The 14,632-nt window shown below is 44.1% G+C and overlaps 1 protein-coding gene across 1 annotated transcript; it reads left to right on the top strand.

Annotated features, from left to right (window-relative positions):
• Positions 1-3,938: 3,938 nt before the first annotated feature.
• SRSF3 (serine and arginine rich splicing factor 3) lies at positions 3,939-10,485 on the top strand. Its single transcript, XM_004590324.3, has 6 exons — positions 3,939-4,091; positions 5,766-5,973; positions 6,938-7,072; positions 9,247-9,285; positions 9,450-9,536; positions 9,703-10,485. Exons 2-6 carry the CDS (start codon positions 5,768-5,770, stop codon positions 9,728-9,730), a joined length of 495 nt encoding a protein of 164 aa, XP_004590381.1. The 5' UTR covers positions 3,939-4,091; positions 5,766-5,767; the 3' UTR covers positions 9,731-10,485.
• The last annotated feature ends 4,147 nt before the right edge of the window (positions 10,486-14,632 follow it).

Raw genomic sequence — 14,632 nt, 5'->3', positions numbered from 1 at the left:
AAGGAGGAATCCCCTCCCTCCCTGCAAACACAGTAGACAAAAAAAACACTGATAATCTTGTCCCACCCACCTTCCTCCATATTTGATCCTCCTTACTCCAATCAGAGGCCCACTTGGGCGTGTATCCCTTTCAATTATGTAAATAATATCAAAAAGAAAATAAAAAAAAATTTTTTAAAGATTTATTTTATTTTTATTGGAAAGTAAGATATACAGAGAGGAGAAGAGACAGAGAGGAAGACCCTCCGTCCGATGATTCACTCCCCAAGTGACCCCAACAGCCCGTGCTATGCCAATCTGAAACCAGGATCCAGGAACCTCTTCTGGGTCTCCCAAGTGGGTGCAGGAACCCAAGGCTCTGGGCCGACCTCTATTGCTTTGCCAGGCCACAAGCAGGGAACTGGATGGGACATGGAGCTGTCAGGATTAGAACCGGTGTCCATATGGGATCCCGGTGCATTCAAGGTGAGGACTTCAGCCACTAGGCCACGCCACCGGGCCCAAATTTAAAAAAATATTTTTTTAAGATTTATTTTTATTACAAAGTCAGATATACAGAGAGGAGGAGAGACAGAGAGGAAGATTTTCTGTCCGATGATTCACTCCCCAAGTGAGCGCAGCGGCAAGTGCTGTGCCAATTCGAAGCCAGGAACCTAGAACCTCTTCCAGGTCTCCCACGCGGGTGCAGGGTCCCAAAGCTTTGGGCCGTCCTCTACTGCTTTCCCAGGCCACATAATCTAAGCTACATCGCCGGGCTCAAAATATTCTTATTAAAAAAAGAAACAAGGGCTTGGCGCCAGTGGCCTAGTGGCTAAAGTCCTCACCTTGAACACACCGGGATCCCATGTGGACGCTGGTTCTAATCCTGGAAGCCCTGCTTCCCATCCAGCTCCCTGCTTGTGGCCTGGGAAAGCAGTTGAGGAGGGCCCAAAGCCTTGGGACCCTGCACCCGCATGGGAGACCTGGAAGAGGATCTGGGCTCCTGGTTTCAGATTGGCGCAGTACCAGCCGTTGAGGTCATTTGGGGAGTGAAACATCAGACGGAAGCTCTTCCTCTCTCTTCCTCTCTGTATATCTGACTTTGTGATAAAAATAAATAAATCTTAAAAAAAAAAAACCACAAGAACTAAATGTTGATGTCAGTGGTGGTGTGGCTTATACAGGGTTAAGCTACTGCCTGCAACCCCAGCAGACCATATGGGTAGCAATTACGTCCTTGCTGCCCCACTTTTGATCCAGTGCCCCTAACGCACCTGGAAGAGCAGAGAAAGATGGCCCAAGTATTTGGGTTCCTATATTCATCTTGGAGTGTTAGAATGATCTCCAGGTTCCTTGGCTTTTGCCTGGCACAGTCTGTTGTTGCGACTATTTGGGAACTAAACCAGCAAATGGAAGCTCTTTCTTGTTCTCTCCTTCTTTTGCTCTGTAATTTTTTTTTTAATTTATTTATTTCTATTGGGAAGGCAGATATACAAAGAGAAGGAGAGACAAAGAGGAAGATCTTCCATCCAATGGTTAACTCTCCAAGCGGCCACAAAGGCTGGAGCTGCGCCAATCCGAAGCCAGCCGCCAGGAGCTTCTTCCAGGTCTCCCACAAGGGAGTGTAGGTTCCCAATTCTTTGGGCCATCCTTGACTGCTTCCAGGCTGCAAGTAGGGAGCTGAATGGGAAGCGGGGCTGCTGGGATTAGAACTGGCGCCCATTTAGAATCATGGTACATGCAAGATGAGGACTTTAGCCACCAGGCTACCGCACTGGTCCCTGATTTATTTTTAAAGAATTGTTTATGTATTTGAAAGGCTGAGTTACACAGCAAAGTAGAGAAAGGGATCTTCCATTTCTTGGTTCACTCCCCAAAATGCTCAGTGCCAGGGGCTTGGACAGGCCAAAATCTGGGTCTCCTACATGAGTGGCAGCAGCTGAAAGACTTGAGCCATCTTTCTGTTGCTTTCTTAAGAGCTTAGCAGGCAGTTGGATCAAAAGTAGAGCAGACAGAATTTGAACCAGGACTCAAAACAGCATCACAGGCAGCGGCAGCAGCTTGGCCTGTGAAGCTGCAATGCCAACTCTCTTTATGATGAAGTTCATTGCCTCAAGAGCCTTTGTTTCCTAGGAAGGCAAAAAAAAAAAAAATTATAAAGAGCAGGAAAGCATACTCGGGGGAGGGGAGGGTATCAACATACAGACAGTATAAATGAGGGGTTGCCTCGGCATAGCAGAGCGCCTGGCTCCAGTTCTGGTCTTGGTTCCTCTGGGCCTCTCTAAGGTGTGACTTTACAGAACAAGAGTGGTGGCTTAGAGAGAAACTGTAGAGGCAATAATGACTCCTGGCAAGGGAGGCCTGTGTACTTTCTGGCTCCCAGCTTCACCCTGGTCCAGCCCCGGCTGTTGTAAGCATTTGGGGGGTGCGAGGAGGGGGAAGGAGCGGTAAACTCACTTAAGATTCTAACTGCCTTTCAAATAAAAATGAAAATAATCATAAAGAATAAATGAGCTGGGCCAGGCGGCGTGGCCTAGCGGCTGAAGTTCTCGCCTTGAACGCGCCACGGGGATCCCATATGGGTGCCGGTTCTAATCCCAGCAGCTCCACTTGCCATCCAGCTCCCTGCTTGTGGCCTGGGAAAGCAGACGAGGACGGCCCGAAGCTTTGGGATCCTGCACCCGCGTGGGAGACCTGGAAGAGGTTCCTGGTTCCCGACTTTGGATTGGCACAGCACCGACCGTTGCGGCTCACTTGGGGAGTGAATCATCGGACGGAAGATCTTCCTCTCTGTCTCTCCTCTCTGTATATCTGACTTTGTAATAAAATAAATCTTTAAAAAAAAAAAGAATAAATGAGCTACAAAAGGAAAAACAACCTAAAGGAGATTAAAACAAAAAAAAAAGTCCCTTTTGAGCTCACCTGGGGAATAAGCCAAGGAAAGTCAGCACTGGCTAGGGTTCAGTAACTATGGTTTCCATTTCTCAGGTGAGGAAATTAAGGTTCACGGGCATTCAATCTGTGCACTGCTTCGCCCTAATTAAAACCACTTTTAAGCACAGTTAACACAGAGAGAAAAAAATAGGTAAATAATTGGCTTGTATTTGAGCTTAGAGAGGAATTAAGAAAACTGAAAGTTATTCTTTTTCGTTGTACGAACCGACCACATAATCTAAGCAATAAGACTGGAAGGGGGCAGGTGGTTAAGTTTGGGGGCGAGAACACACTCCCCAGTCGAATTGTTCAGGAAAGGGAGATCTTGGTGGATTTTTCCCGACGCAATCGCATTATTTCTCCTCCAACAGTTAGTTAGCTATGGCGTCTGTGGCTACGTCTTCCTACCAAGTCTACACAGCCTGCGTCGGGCGGAGCAAGGCCTGAGCCGCCCTACCTGGCTTCTGCTTCGGGGACCCCACAGGCAAACGCCACCTTCTTCTTCCGACATCCCCTTTTCCCGTGATTTGCTCAAGGTAATCGTTTTCATTCATTTGCAGGCTGTGCCCAGCCTCCCCAGCGTGGGTGTGAGGCGGGAAACCTGCTGGGGTTGGGCAAACCGCCCAGCTGCTTCCCTCAGTGTGGGGACCTGGACGGCCCTGAAGGCCGGTGGCAGCCGAGGTCACCTTGGAAACACCGGCCAGCCGCAAACGGTCCAGCCTCACCGCTGACCAGGGTGACAAGTCATTCATAAACCCATCAAGCCCTTCGTGTCGTTAGGAACCAACGGTTCCAGCCAGGTCATGGGGACGGACGGCGTTCTCTGATAAAGCCCGCCCCACGGGAGCGCGGGGTCTAGCGAAGACGTTCATCTCCAACGGAAAAACACGCGTGGGCGGGACAGGTAGCGGCGCGGGCGCGCGCGCCGGCCGCGGCTCCACCCACCCGACGGAACGCCCGGGCGCGTGCTACGTCACGGCGTCCGCCGCCTTTCATTGGGCGAGCCCGTCCAATCATGTGACTCGAGAATGGCGTATAAATGTGGGCGAGGAGACGGCGGTGAGCCGCCATTTCGTGGGCACCGGGTGGAGTGGGTTTGTGTCGGAGCCGGAGCCGCCGCGGAGGGAGCAGCTCTGTCGGAACGTGTGGAGTTGGACCTCCGTCTTTCTAAGATTTCGGTAAGCGACGAGAGGCGGCCAGGGAGCAGTCGGACGTGGCGTCTGGTGGTGGACAGAGGGATGCAGGCCCCGTGGTGGCGGAGTCCGATCGAGACAAAAGACGCCGCCGCCATTTTGTGACGTTCGGCACGGGGCGGTGGCGGGGGGCTCTCTGCGCTTCTGGGGGTGTTTCCTGGGCTCGGAGTCGTGGTGGTGGCGCACGTCCGAGGGTGAGAGTGTGGGGTGTGTGCGTGTGGGGGTGACCCGGGAGGTGGGACGGGAACGGGGAGTCGCTAAAGGAACTGTCGTTCTGGCCGCGGTCTTTGAATTTTTATGGCGCCTTTTTTACCCCCTCCCCTTAGTCCTTCATTTTCTTGCAAACATTCTTGAGATTTTTTTTTTCCCCCTCCTGCTGTCGCTGTTCAAGTCTGGAAGGGCTTCCGTCTTCACTTAGATGAATCTATGGTTTTAATTCAATATTTCACGGCCAGAATTTAAGCGTCTTTAAACAAAATCTTTATGAACGAAGTTGGACTCCGTTTCTGCTGGTGCTGCTTCCCCATTAACATTTAGGCATTTAGGGCCCAGGGCACGGCTGGTTTTTTCTTTTTTTTTTTTTTCTAAGGCCATTTTTACCCATTCAGGTTGTTCTCCAAACGAACTCGTGGGCACACAGGGTGGGGTCAGGGCAGGTAGAATGTGTCTGGACTGGATTTTTTTTTTTTTTAATGAGGTAATCCCAGAGTGAGGAGAAGGTGGCGTGTGCAAAGCGTTTCCCGCTGAATTGCCTAATGGTTGGCTTTTGTGTGATTGAGCCTGGGCTACAAGTTGATGGCGTTTATGGCAAAGTGTGAAGTTGATATACGTACTCAGTGCAGTTTTTCTTGTGACCTACTACGCCATGAGACATTTAAGCTCTTAGTTCCTCCAGGGCTTGCAGCGTTGGTTTATCCCACACCGTTTTCTTCCCATCGTAAGGGGACTCGGGTTGATTTGCATTGCCATTCCCTTTTCTTCTCGGTAAGCCTGGCGCTTCTGGATTTGCTGCTTTCTCGGAATCGCGCTTGGAATCCGATAACCTGTGCTTTTGGGTGTCTGATCTTGGTGTGAAACTCAAGTTGCCACATGTTGGAGCGTTTGTTAGAGCTTTGTTCCCGAGTACTTACATCTTATTCATTTGGTTTTCTGTGGATGGACTTTAGATGTAACATCTTTGGGCTGTTAATGGAGAAATTTCCGTTTAGACTCGGTGGTGCTGCGTGAGGAGTTTCTCACTGTGTGAGACTTGGATCTAGTACAGGCCCGTGCAGAGTAGTACCTTGGTTCTGAAATCTGGGTTTGGTTGACAGAGTCACTTTTTTTTACCCCCATCTGGTGGTTTAATCTTACCTACTGGCTTTCTTAATTGTCAGCTTAATTTGTTTTTTTGCAACCTGGATAGGTATTCTAAGTATTTTTGGGTTGGTGTACTTAAGTAAGTAATTGAAAAGGTTCATAATGCATGGCCAGGTACTTTGCTCTCCTCTGCTGGTAAGAGGTATTTCACCTGCTGCTTTAAATCTCTAGTTTCTTGGGGTTTTGTGAGTGAACATAAGGACTGATTGTGAAAGAGTACTGCTCTGCTTGTGTTGGAATTCTTTTCAACTCCGAATGGTTTGATATAAATTAATATTTTTATTCTCTCATGTGTTGCAGAAATGCATCGTGATTCCTGTCCATTGGACTGTAAGGTTTACGTAGGTAATCTTGGAAACAATGGCAACAAGACTGAATTGGAACGGGCCTTTGGCTACTATGGACCACTCCGAAGTGTGTGGGTTGCAAGAAACCCTCCTGGCTTTGCTTTTGTTGAATTTGAAGACCCCCGGGATGCAGCTGATGCTGTCCGCGAGCTAGATGGAAGGTAATTTGGTTAATGTAGCCTTGTCGTAATGGATTGCCAGTTTTTGATATTTAGCATCTCTGATATGTCGCTTCCTGGAGTCTGGAAATAATTGTGGGATCAAATATCATTTTACTTCTAGGAGTCCGCATGAATTGGTAATTGTGTCTAAGATGTTTATGAAATTGTAGTTACCCAGGATTTTGTATGCTTTCTATGTGTAGTATTCCACCCAGGAATTGTGGATTAGTGGTTATTTTTCTCTGTGTTTATTTATAGTATCTTATTAACTGGCTGCTAAGTAATACAGTAACCCTCTTCCTCTTGTTGACATTGGAAAATCATTGGAATTCATGAGACAAAAATGTTAAACCTTTGGCTTCACAATCTGCGTGAGAATTCCTGTTGTGGAGCAAGTGGCTAAACTTAGAGATTGTGGGCAAGTAAGGGAGAGAGAATAACTTTTCTCAGCTATAATTGTTTATGTGTCAATTGCTGTGGTCATGGAGGAAGGAGGGTGATGTAAAATGGCTGTCTCGCCTTGGAGCCCTTTTATTAGGGAGGGAAAAAGGAGACCAATAAACAGAAACTGTTTGGTGCTTGCACAGCGATTGCAGTGTAAACGCAGGGATCTCAGGGGAAGATGAAATCTTGGTGGAGCACAAGGAAAGGTCAGGAATCTTCCCGCTGAAATCACAACTCATAAATCAGCGTTGAGCCCAGTGACCTGAAAGGAGATGGTTTCCTTGTGAGTTGTAACTCTAAGAAAGTTCTAATTAGTGGTATATTTAGTGTGAAATTAAGGTGGGAACACTTTGTACAGCCATTTTATGTGTTGGGAAAAAAGAACAGGAACTGAAGCTTTTTGATGGTAGAAGGGTTCCTATAGACATTCAAACGTGCTATTTGCCTAAGTATGGAACTGGGAAAATAACCACTTCAAAATACAACTCAAGGAGTTTTACATTTATCTTCCCCTTACTAGAACGCTATGTGGCTGTCGTGTGAGAGTGGAGCTGTCGAATGGCGAAAAAAGAAGTCGAAATCGTGGTCCGCCTCCCTCTTGGGGTCGTCGCCCTCGAGATGATTATCGTAGGAGAAGTCCTCCACCTCGACGCAGGTACTTGAGAGCGTGTGTTTAGAGGTATTGGCATAATGGAGTAGCTAGTAGGAGCAGGTATTTCTCCTAAAGTTTGTTGGGTTTTAAACTGTGAAGAATTGGAGGTTTCTATGAACGTTCATTGGCTGGGTGCATTTGGGCTATGAGAGTTGTGCCGAGTGTTGGCTTTTGTCTTTAGGTTACTGTTCATGTTGGTAGTAACTTCTATCTTGGATCTATCTTCTAGTTCATCTTCTAGTTGCATCTTTCCAAGTCTTCCCTTATACTTCAGCTTAGGCCTTTTTCCATTTCTTGACTCCATGATGACAAACATTACATTCAACCTTAGCTCTTCACAAATTTGTTTTCTGCTACTAGCACAATTGTAATAATATTTATCAAAAAGGCAGCTGTTTAATGTGACAACTGGTAAAGTAGAAATCATTCTGAAACTGACTTAAATCACTGACAAATAAAGGGGGCTGAGGCAGTGATCCCAGTCATCTGTTCTTCAATCCCAAATAGGAAAGAATTCAGCTTTTTTATAATTGAAAAATTGCATCATTCTTGGACCCAGACAGTATTGTCTGGATGTTAACTCCACATCTCCTCCAACTTCCCAAGTAGTTTCTGTAGGACTCAATTTGCCTCTTACAGGTGAGTGAAGTCCTAGGAGATAGGAGTTCAAAATCTTGCCCCTTTTGCTATTTTGAAAAACAACACATTGTTGCCCATCTTAATAAAGAGTATTTGTTAGCTAATAGATGGTTGTACTGATGGCTTGTTTTTTTTTTTTTTTCATTTTTTTGTGCTTTTTGGTCCATCTATTAATAAAAATGAACCCCGTTACAGAGTCACCATCATGTCTCTTCTCACCACCCTCTGAATCTGCATTAGCCAGTCAACTAGCCCTTTCAGCGTCATGTGACCAGCGCGCCCCATTCAGCTTGGCTGGTGTCGTTTCACATGACCCAGGCTGGCCAGTCGTCAGGTTGCACCGCCCTTTGGTTCCCGAGCATGCTGTATTCTCTCAGCCTTCTCTCCAACCTTAACCAAATCGGCAGCAGCCACCTCGACCGCCCACACATTCCTGGCCAATCAGCTCAGCTGTTTATTTACCAAATGTCTTCACAACAACTACAGCAGCAGCCTTCGGCTAACAAAAAAGCAGGAAAAATCCACAACACCCCCTTCGCCAACCAACTAAATCCAACGCAACATCTGGCAAAACCTTTTCAGCAAATTCTTCCTGGCCGTCAGTCCGGCAGCCTCACCTCACCATTTCTAGCTTGTTGAAACCCAAAACTAGTAAGTTTTTCCTGCTTATACAGTTTACTGCTGGTTAAAATAAGGAGTAAGCGGCTTAAAGTAATTCTTTTTTCTGGATCAAAGGCTGGCTGTGCATAATTGAATGGTAACGTACATATATATTGCTTGAAAAAAACTTTTAAGGGTGATAGGGAACTCATAATGTAACCAGACCCTCAAGTGAAACTTATTTGCATGTGTGAGATGCCAAACTAAAAATTTTAATAGCTCTAACAGATTTTAGCTTTTCTTTCTAGCAGAGAAAAAAAAAAGAATCCTATCACCTTTAAATGGTTTTACTAACAGTTTTCAAAATTTTACAATATTGGGGGTGAAGTGTGGGCCAAGCTAAGGTAATTTTGGTAAGCTTAAACACACTCTTAATGTTAAAATCACAAATGCAGTTCTAATGTAGCACTTTAATGGCATCATTATTTACACCTAGCGCGTTTTCACAAGATTACACTATCCACCTGGTACCTAAGTCTTGTCATGGACTTACAGGTTTGCATGGGTTCCAAATACTGGTTTATGGTACTGTTTTTGGAACTACTTGTGGGACTACATTTTGGTGTGGTGTTTGGGTAGTGAAGGTAGTTTGACATGAAGTTTTGCATTGGACAGATCTGCTGTGAAGCATTCTTTGTTAAACTGAATCCCTGGTTGGAATACCTGCTTCTCACTTGAGCTTTTTGTTCCTTAATCCTTCTGTGCCCCCCTTTTTTTCTTTTCTAATTTTTTTTTTTTTTTTTTTTTTTTTTTTGACGATGGGTGCCAGTTCTTCGGCACATTCACTGGGCCCAACAGTGAGATTGAGAAGTTGGGAAATGCCTCACGCCATCTGTACTAGTTGATGATTAGCCTAATTTTCCTATTTCTGCTTTTAGATCTCCAAGAAGGAGAAGCTTCTCTCGCAGCCGCAGCAGGTAAATAGCCATTTTGGCCATGTTCTCAGGAGAGCTTCTGATGCTTCTAATGTGACTCAGGTTTATAGGAGTAAATGCTGAGGTGTAGGTTTTTCAAAAACTTCTTAGGAAATATTTGTCAAGTAGTAATGCCAACTGAAAGACGTTACTGTTCTTCCATTTAGGTCCCTTTCTAGAGACAGGAGAAGAGAAAGATCACTGTCTCGGGAGAGAAATCACAAGCCGTCCCGCTCTTTCTCTAGGTCTCGGAGGTAAGAGCTGCTGCTTGATGACTTGTAATTAGTTGGCATTCATAGTAAAGTCTGGCTTCTGAGTCATATGCTTGTGCTCTTAAAAACTTTGATGCTATGTCATTGTCAGTAGGCTGTAAATAAAACATTGTGAATTTTGTTCTTTTTTTTTTTTTCCTCCCCCCAGCCGTTCTAGGTCAAATGAAAGAAAATAGAAGACCAGTTTGCAAGAGAAGTAGTGTACAGGAAATAACTTCCATTTGCCAGGAGTATGTACAGAAAATTCAAGTTTTGTTTGAGACTTCATAAGCTTGGTGCATTTTTAAAGATGTTTTAGGTGTTCAAATTTGTCTGTTGGAACAGTGGCACACAAAAATTCTCTATGGTTTGAAATGGATCGTACGAGGCATGTGATACCAAGAATTGTTACTTTACAATGTTCCCTTAAGCAAGATTGAATTTGGTTTTGAACTTTAGTCTTACATAGACCTAAATCTTGGCCAGCTAAACAACACTGTCAAAAATTGAACTAAGATGTACTTTCTGATAGCTGGTATATTAGTTTGCAGCTTTAGATTAACAGGCAGTTTGTAAAAGCTGCTGTGATGCAAGCCAGCAGGTAAAGATAAAAGCTGTATGTTAAAATAGATTAGAGGTTTTGAAAAACCCAGCTAGTCTTATCCTGGGCAGAGGCTGTCTAATTGGTTTAGAATCTGGTAAGTTTCAAGAACGTTTACCTTCATTTAGGTCATAAATCTCTTCTGTAATTGCGATCTTGTGTACATAGCTGTTGTATAACAGTCTTTATTGGAAAAATTGAGATTTCAAAAAATAACCAGTGTCCTGCCAGTTTAAGGGTACATTGTAGAGCTGAACTTTGAGTTACTGTGCAAGATTATTTTTTCATGCTGTCATTTGTAATATGTTTTTGTGAGAATCCTTGGGATTAAAGTTTTGGTTACAAATTGTTGTTTAACTTGAAAGCCTTTTTCCTTGCAAACTCAAATCTATGAGCTGGTACAAAGTCCAGGTATAACATTCCTATTGGAAGCCATACTTATATTTTCTTGTAAAGTGCTTTTGAATTAATAAAATATTAGTGTAATTGTGTAATAGTTAAACCCACTGTTAACCATTATTATCCCATGGAAGGCAGTTGGTTATGAAATTCTTGCAAGAAACACAAATGAGGCATTATAGAATAGTCTGGAGGCAAAGGAGATTTTACTGAATTTTCCTTTTTTTTTTTTAGGAGTTGAAGTAAGTACAGTTTGTGTGATAAATTAGTGACCAACATTTTATAGCAGCAACCTGGTACATTGTAAAACACCCACTAACCCCACCCAAAAAAATCTTTATAAAATGGCTTTATTGATAGCATGAAATCTTAACACAAGCTATTAAAAAAGATTGCTTCCATTTTATACTTTGAGGTATTGCATGATAATTTTAGACTGATTCATCACATTGTAACATTCACAATATGATTCAAATGTAAGTGCAGACATGAATATGGAGGCATGCATCACTTTCCTCTTAGAAATTGGGATGCGCTGTAATTTCAAGATTTCTGTGCAATTAGATTAAATCATAATGCAAAGTCATGTGGCTTAGTTTCCTTAAATGTGCTCCTTTAAGATAGTTTTGGATGATGCCGTACTGACTTGTCTTCAGTATACGGGATGAGTCTCACTATATTGAGAGCTCAATTTCTAGGATGTTATAAGGTAGAGATCCTAAATACACACTTTCCAAGTTGGTCTTGTTAACCTTCCAAAGAGCAAGGGAGAAGAGAATTGATGTCAGAAAGGTTGATGGGGAGAGCGTAAGCATTTCTGCATCTTGAAGGAAGAAATTAGACTTGGGATTTGGTTGACTGGGTGCTTGCTCTGAACCTTGTCTGGCTATATCCAGTTGGCCTATATTGGTAACAAGCCAAGCTAGTTAAGAAGTAATGGAAGTATGCACACTTAATAAATGGGCTTGAGACTCTCAAATTGGAAGGTATAAAGGGCAGTGATCATGGGTAGAAGGTGGCTGATAAGTACTAAGTAACTTGAAGTAAAGTTGGCCTCATTAGGGAGTTAACCCTGAATTTGGTCATTAAGGTATAATCACAGAAGCCCTAACAGTTTTATGGCTTAAACAAGGTAAATGTGGACCATGAATATTGCACATTTACATTGGCTGAAGTTTTAAAGCTCCTATAAATTGTAGAAATCCCAGGTCAGGCTAACAAACTTCTGAGATGAGGATAATACTAAAAGAAGAATCACTTGTATGTAATGATTACAGGTGTCCATTGGAGATCACTTAGTGATAAGTAAAGGAGCTTTTTGAGAATATTTGTCATGGTTCTCAGTTTCATTGTAGTTGCTTCTTACGAAGTTGAAAGCATCTTAAAGTGTTGAAAGCAATTAGATAAAGTAGTGAAGACCTGGAGCTGGCCCTTTGCCTACCATTTATACACCTGACCTGAGGGTCTTGCCAATTGTGGTAAGATGTGGGATCTGTGGATGGCACCACCACCTGTTAGATTGCAATCAGTTGTGGTTTGCACTCAGCCCATAATCTGGATGAGAGATCCTGGTAGCTTTTGTTGTGGTGCGTTTTAGTACAGTGCTGAATAAGTTGACATTGACCATCAAGATGTTTGAAACAGCTAGGTTTTGGGATCCTTGGGTCAGCTTTCCAGAATGTTCAGCTCTGATTTTGGAAGAGTTCTAGTTCTGGCCATACTGGCTTACTATTCTAAATATACTTTTATTTTTAGGATGTGGACTTGGAATAAGTTGTCAGATGTAGTTGGTAGTAATCTCTTCCAGTTGTATATTTTTGTACTGCCAGACTGTTGCCTTCTGATTTTTCATTTTTTAAGGTTTTTATAATTAAAAGTTGCTGAAGAAAAAGTGGATTGGAGTATATTTTTACCTAAATCTGGTAGTGTTTAATTTGGTTTTATACATTTGTAATTATTTGCATCCTGTTAAGGTTCATTGGATACATTGAAAGGATTCATTGAAATCAGTTTTGATAATGCTCAGTCTTGGCCATGCAACGATTCCTTTGGCTCACAGACATTCCATATACCTTCTAGGTCTGTCACCTAATAACCTCAGGCTTTAGTTATCCAGGACACAAGACTAAAACGAAACTACTCACAAACATGGAAAATACACGATGTAGAACTTTTCTCACACTTAGTTTTGCCTCAGTTCAGGCATACACTGCAGGATTGCTTGCTATCAATCTTTAACATTAGTGCCTGTGTCTGGAAAAATTTTGACACTGATACCTGCCTCAGTAATTTGGAGAAACAAATCCTCAGATGGAGAGGTGGTTTTTTTTTACTTCTAGAATAGGATGATGCCTCCCTTAGTAGGCTTAGATTGGAAGATTATAAGAAAAAAACTTGAAAGCCCTGTTCCCTTTTTTTTTTAAAGATATATTTTTATTACAAAGTCAGATATACAGAGAGGAGAGATAGAAAGATCTTCCGTTCGATGATTCACTCCCCAAGTGAGCGCAGCGGCCGGTGCTGTGTCGATCCGGAGGCAGGGAGCTGGTTGGGAAGTGGAGCTGCCGGGATTAGAACCGGCGCCCATATGGGATCCCAGCGCGTTCAAGGTGAGGACCTTAGCCACCGGGCCACGCCGCGGGGGGCCCCCTCTTCCCTTCTAATGAGGCTTTTTTTTTAAAGGTTTATTTATTTTTCATTACAAAGTCAGATATACAGAGAGGAAGATCATCCGATGATTCACTCCCCAAGTGACAGCAACGGCTGATGCTGCGCCAATCCGAAGCCAGGAACCAGGAACCTCTTCCAGGTCTCCCACACAGGTGCAGGGTCCCAAAGCCCTGGGCCGTCCTCAACTGCTTTCCCAGGCCACAAGCAGGAAGGGAAGCGGAGATCCCAACACGTTCAAGGCCACTAGGCCATCATGCCGGGCCATCTAATGAGGCTTTTTTGTTAACCTCAAAAATTTGTTTTGAGAGAGCAGTTACAGAGACAATACATAGATGGGTTTTTCTCATCTTGTAAAGTGCTGAGGCTGGGCCAGATCAAAGGTGGGAGCTCTGTCTGTCTCCCAAATGGTGCAGGGCCCAAGCACTTGGATGTCATCTCACTTCCTGGCATGAAGTGCTTGTGGGGCATGTGAGCATCCTAAGCAGTCGATTTCCTGTACTGGGTACCAAAGTGTCAAACATTTGTAGGGGGTGAGATTTTGTGATGGAGGAGGTTCCTAGGGAAAGGGAAATGGTTTTCTTTTTTGAAAACTGCCTCAGGAATCAATTTCTAGATTTGTTGACCCTTTAAACCTATACCAACTGGTAATTTCATTAAAAAGAAATTAGTTTGGGTGAAACTCCCTGGGAAGTTTTCTATGAGTATTGTACAAATTGGACAGTGACCTTCTGTTTGCAGGTTCATTCCTCAAATGGCTGCGGTGCGAGACAAACTCGATGGTGGTCTCCCGCAGGAGCTCATGTCCTTGAGGCACCATCTGTGGGGAGCTAGAGAAAGGAGCATTGGAGGGTGTTTAAGATTTATTTGGAGAGTTCACACTGAGAGATCCTAATCTGTCCCCGCGTGGTCAGGGTTGAGCCAGATCAAAGCCAGGAGCTTCATCTGTGTCTCAAGCATATGGGACATCTTACATTGCTTTCTGTAGTCCTGTAGCTAGGAGCTGGGTTGAAGTGGAACGGCCAGGATATGGACCAGCACCTGCATGGGTTGCTGGTGTTACAATTGGGACCACATTGGTGACCTCAACAGTTTATAATTCTGAGACATTGGTTGTAAAGGTTTGCATGTTATACAGAAGACTTAAAACTAGAGTAGGATGGCAAGTAATATTTATTTAAGATTTATTTTTATCGGAAAGGCGTATATACAGAGAGGAGGAGAGACAGAGGAAGATCTTCCGTCTGATGGTTCACTCCCCAAGTGAGCGCAATGGCTGGAGCTGAGCCAATCAGGAGCCAGGAGCTCTTCGGGGTCACCCATGCGGGTGCAGGGTCCCAAGGCTTTGGGCCGTCCTCTGTTGCTTTCCCAGGCCATAAGCAGGGAAGTGACGGGAAGTGGAGCAGCTGGGACACGAACCAGTGCCAATATG

This window comes from Ochotona princeps, chromosome 1, assembly GCF_030435755.1.
Source record: "Ochotona princeps isolate mOchPri1 chromosome 1, mOchPri1.hap1, whole genome shotgun sequence".
Classification (NCBI taxonomy): domain Eukaryota; kingdom Metazoa; phylum Chordata; class Mammalia; order Lagomorpha; family Ochotonidae; genus Ochotona; species Ochotona princeps.
Note: the sequence above shows the minus strand (reverse complement) of the source record. Positions and strands in the feature narration are given on the sequence as shown.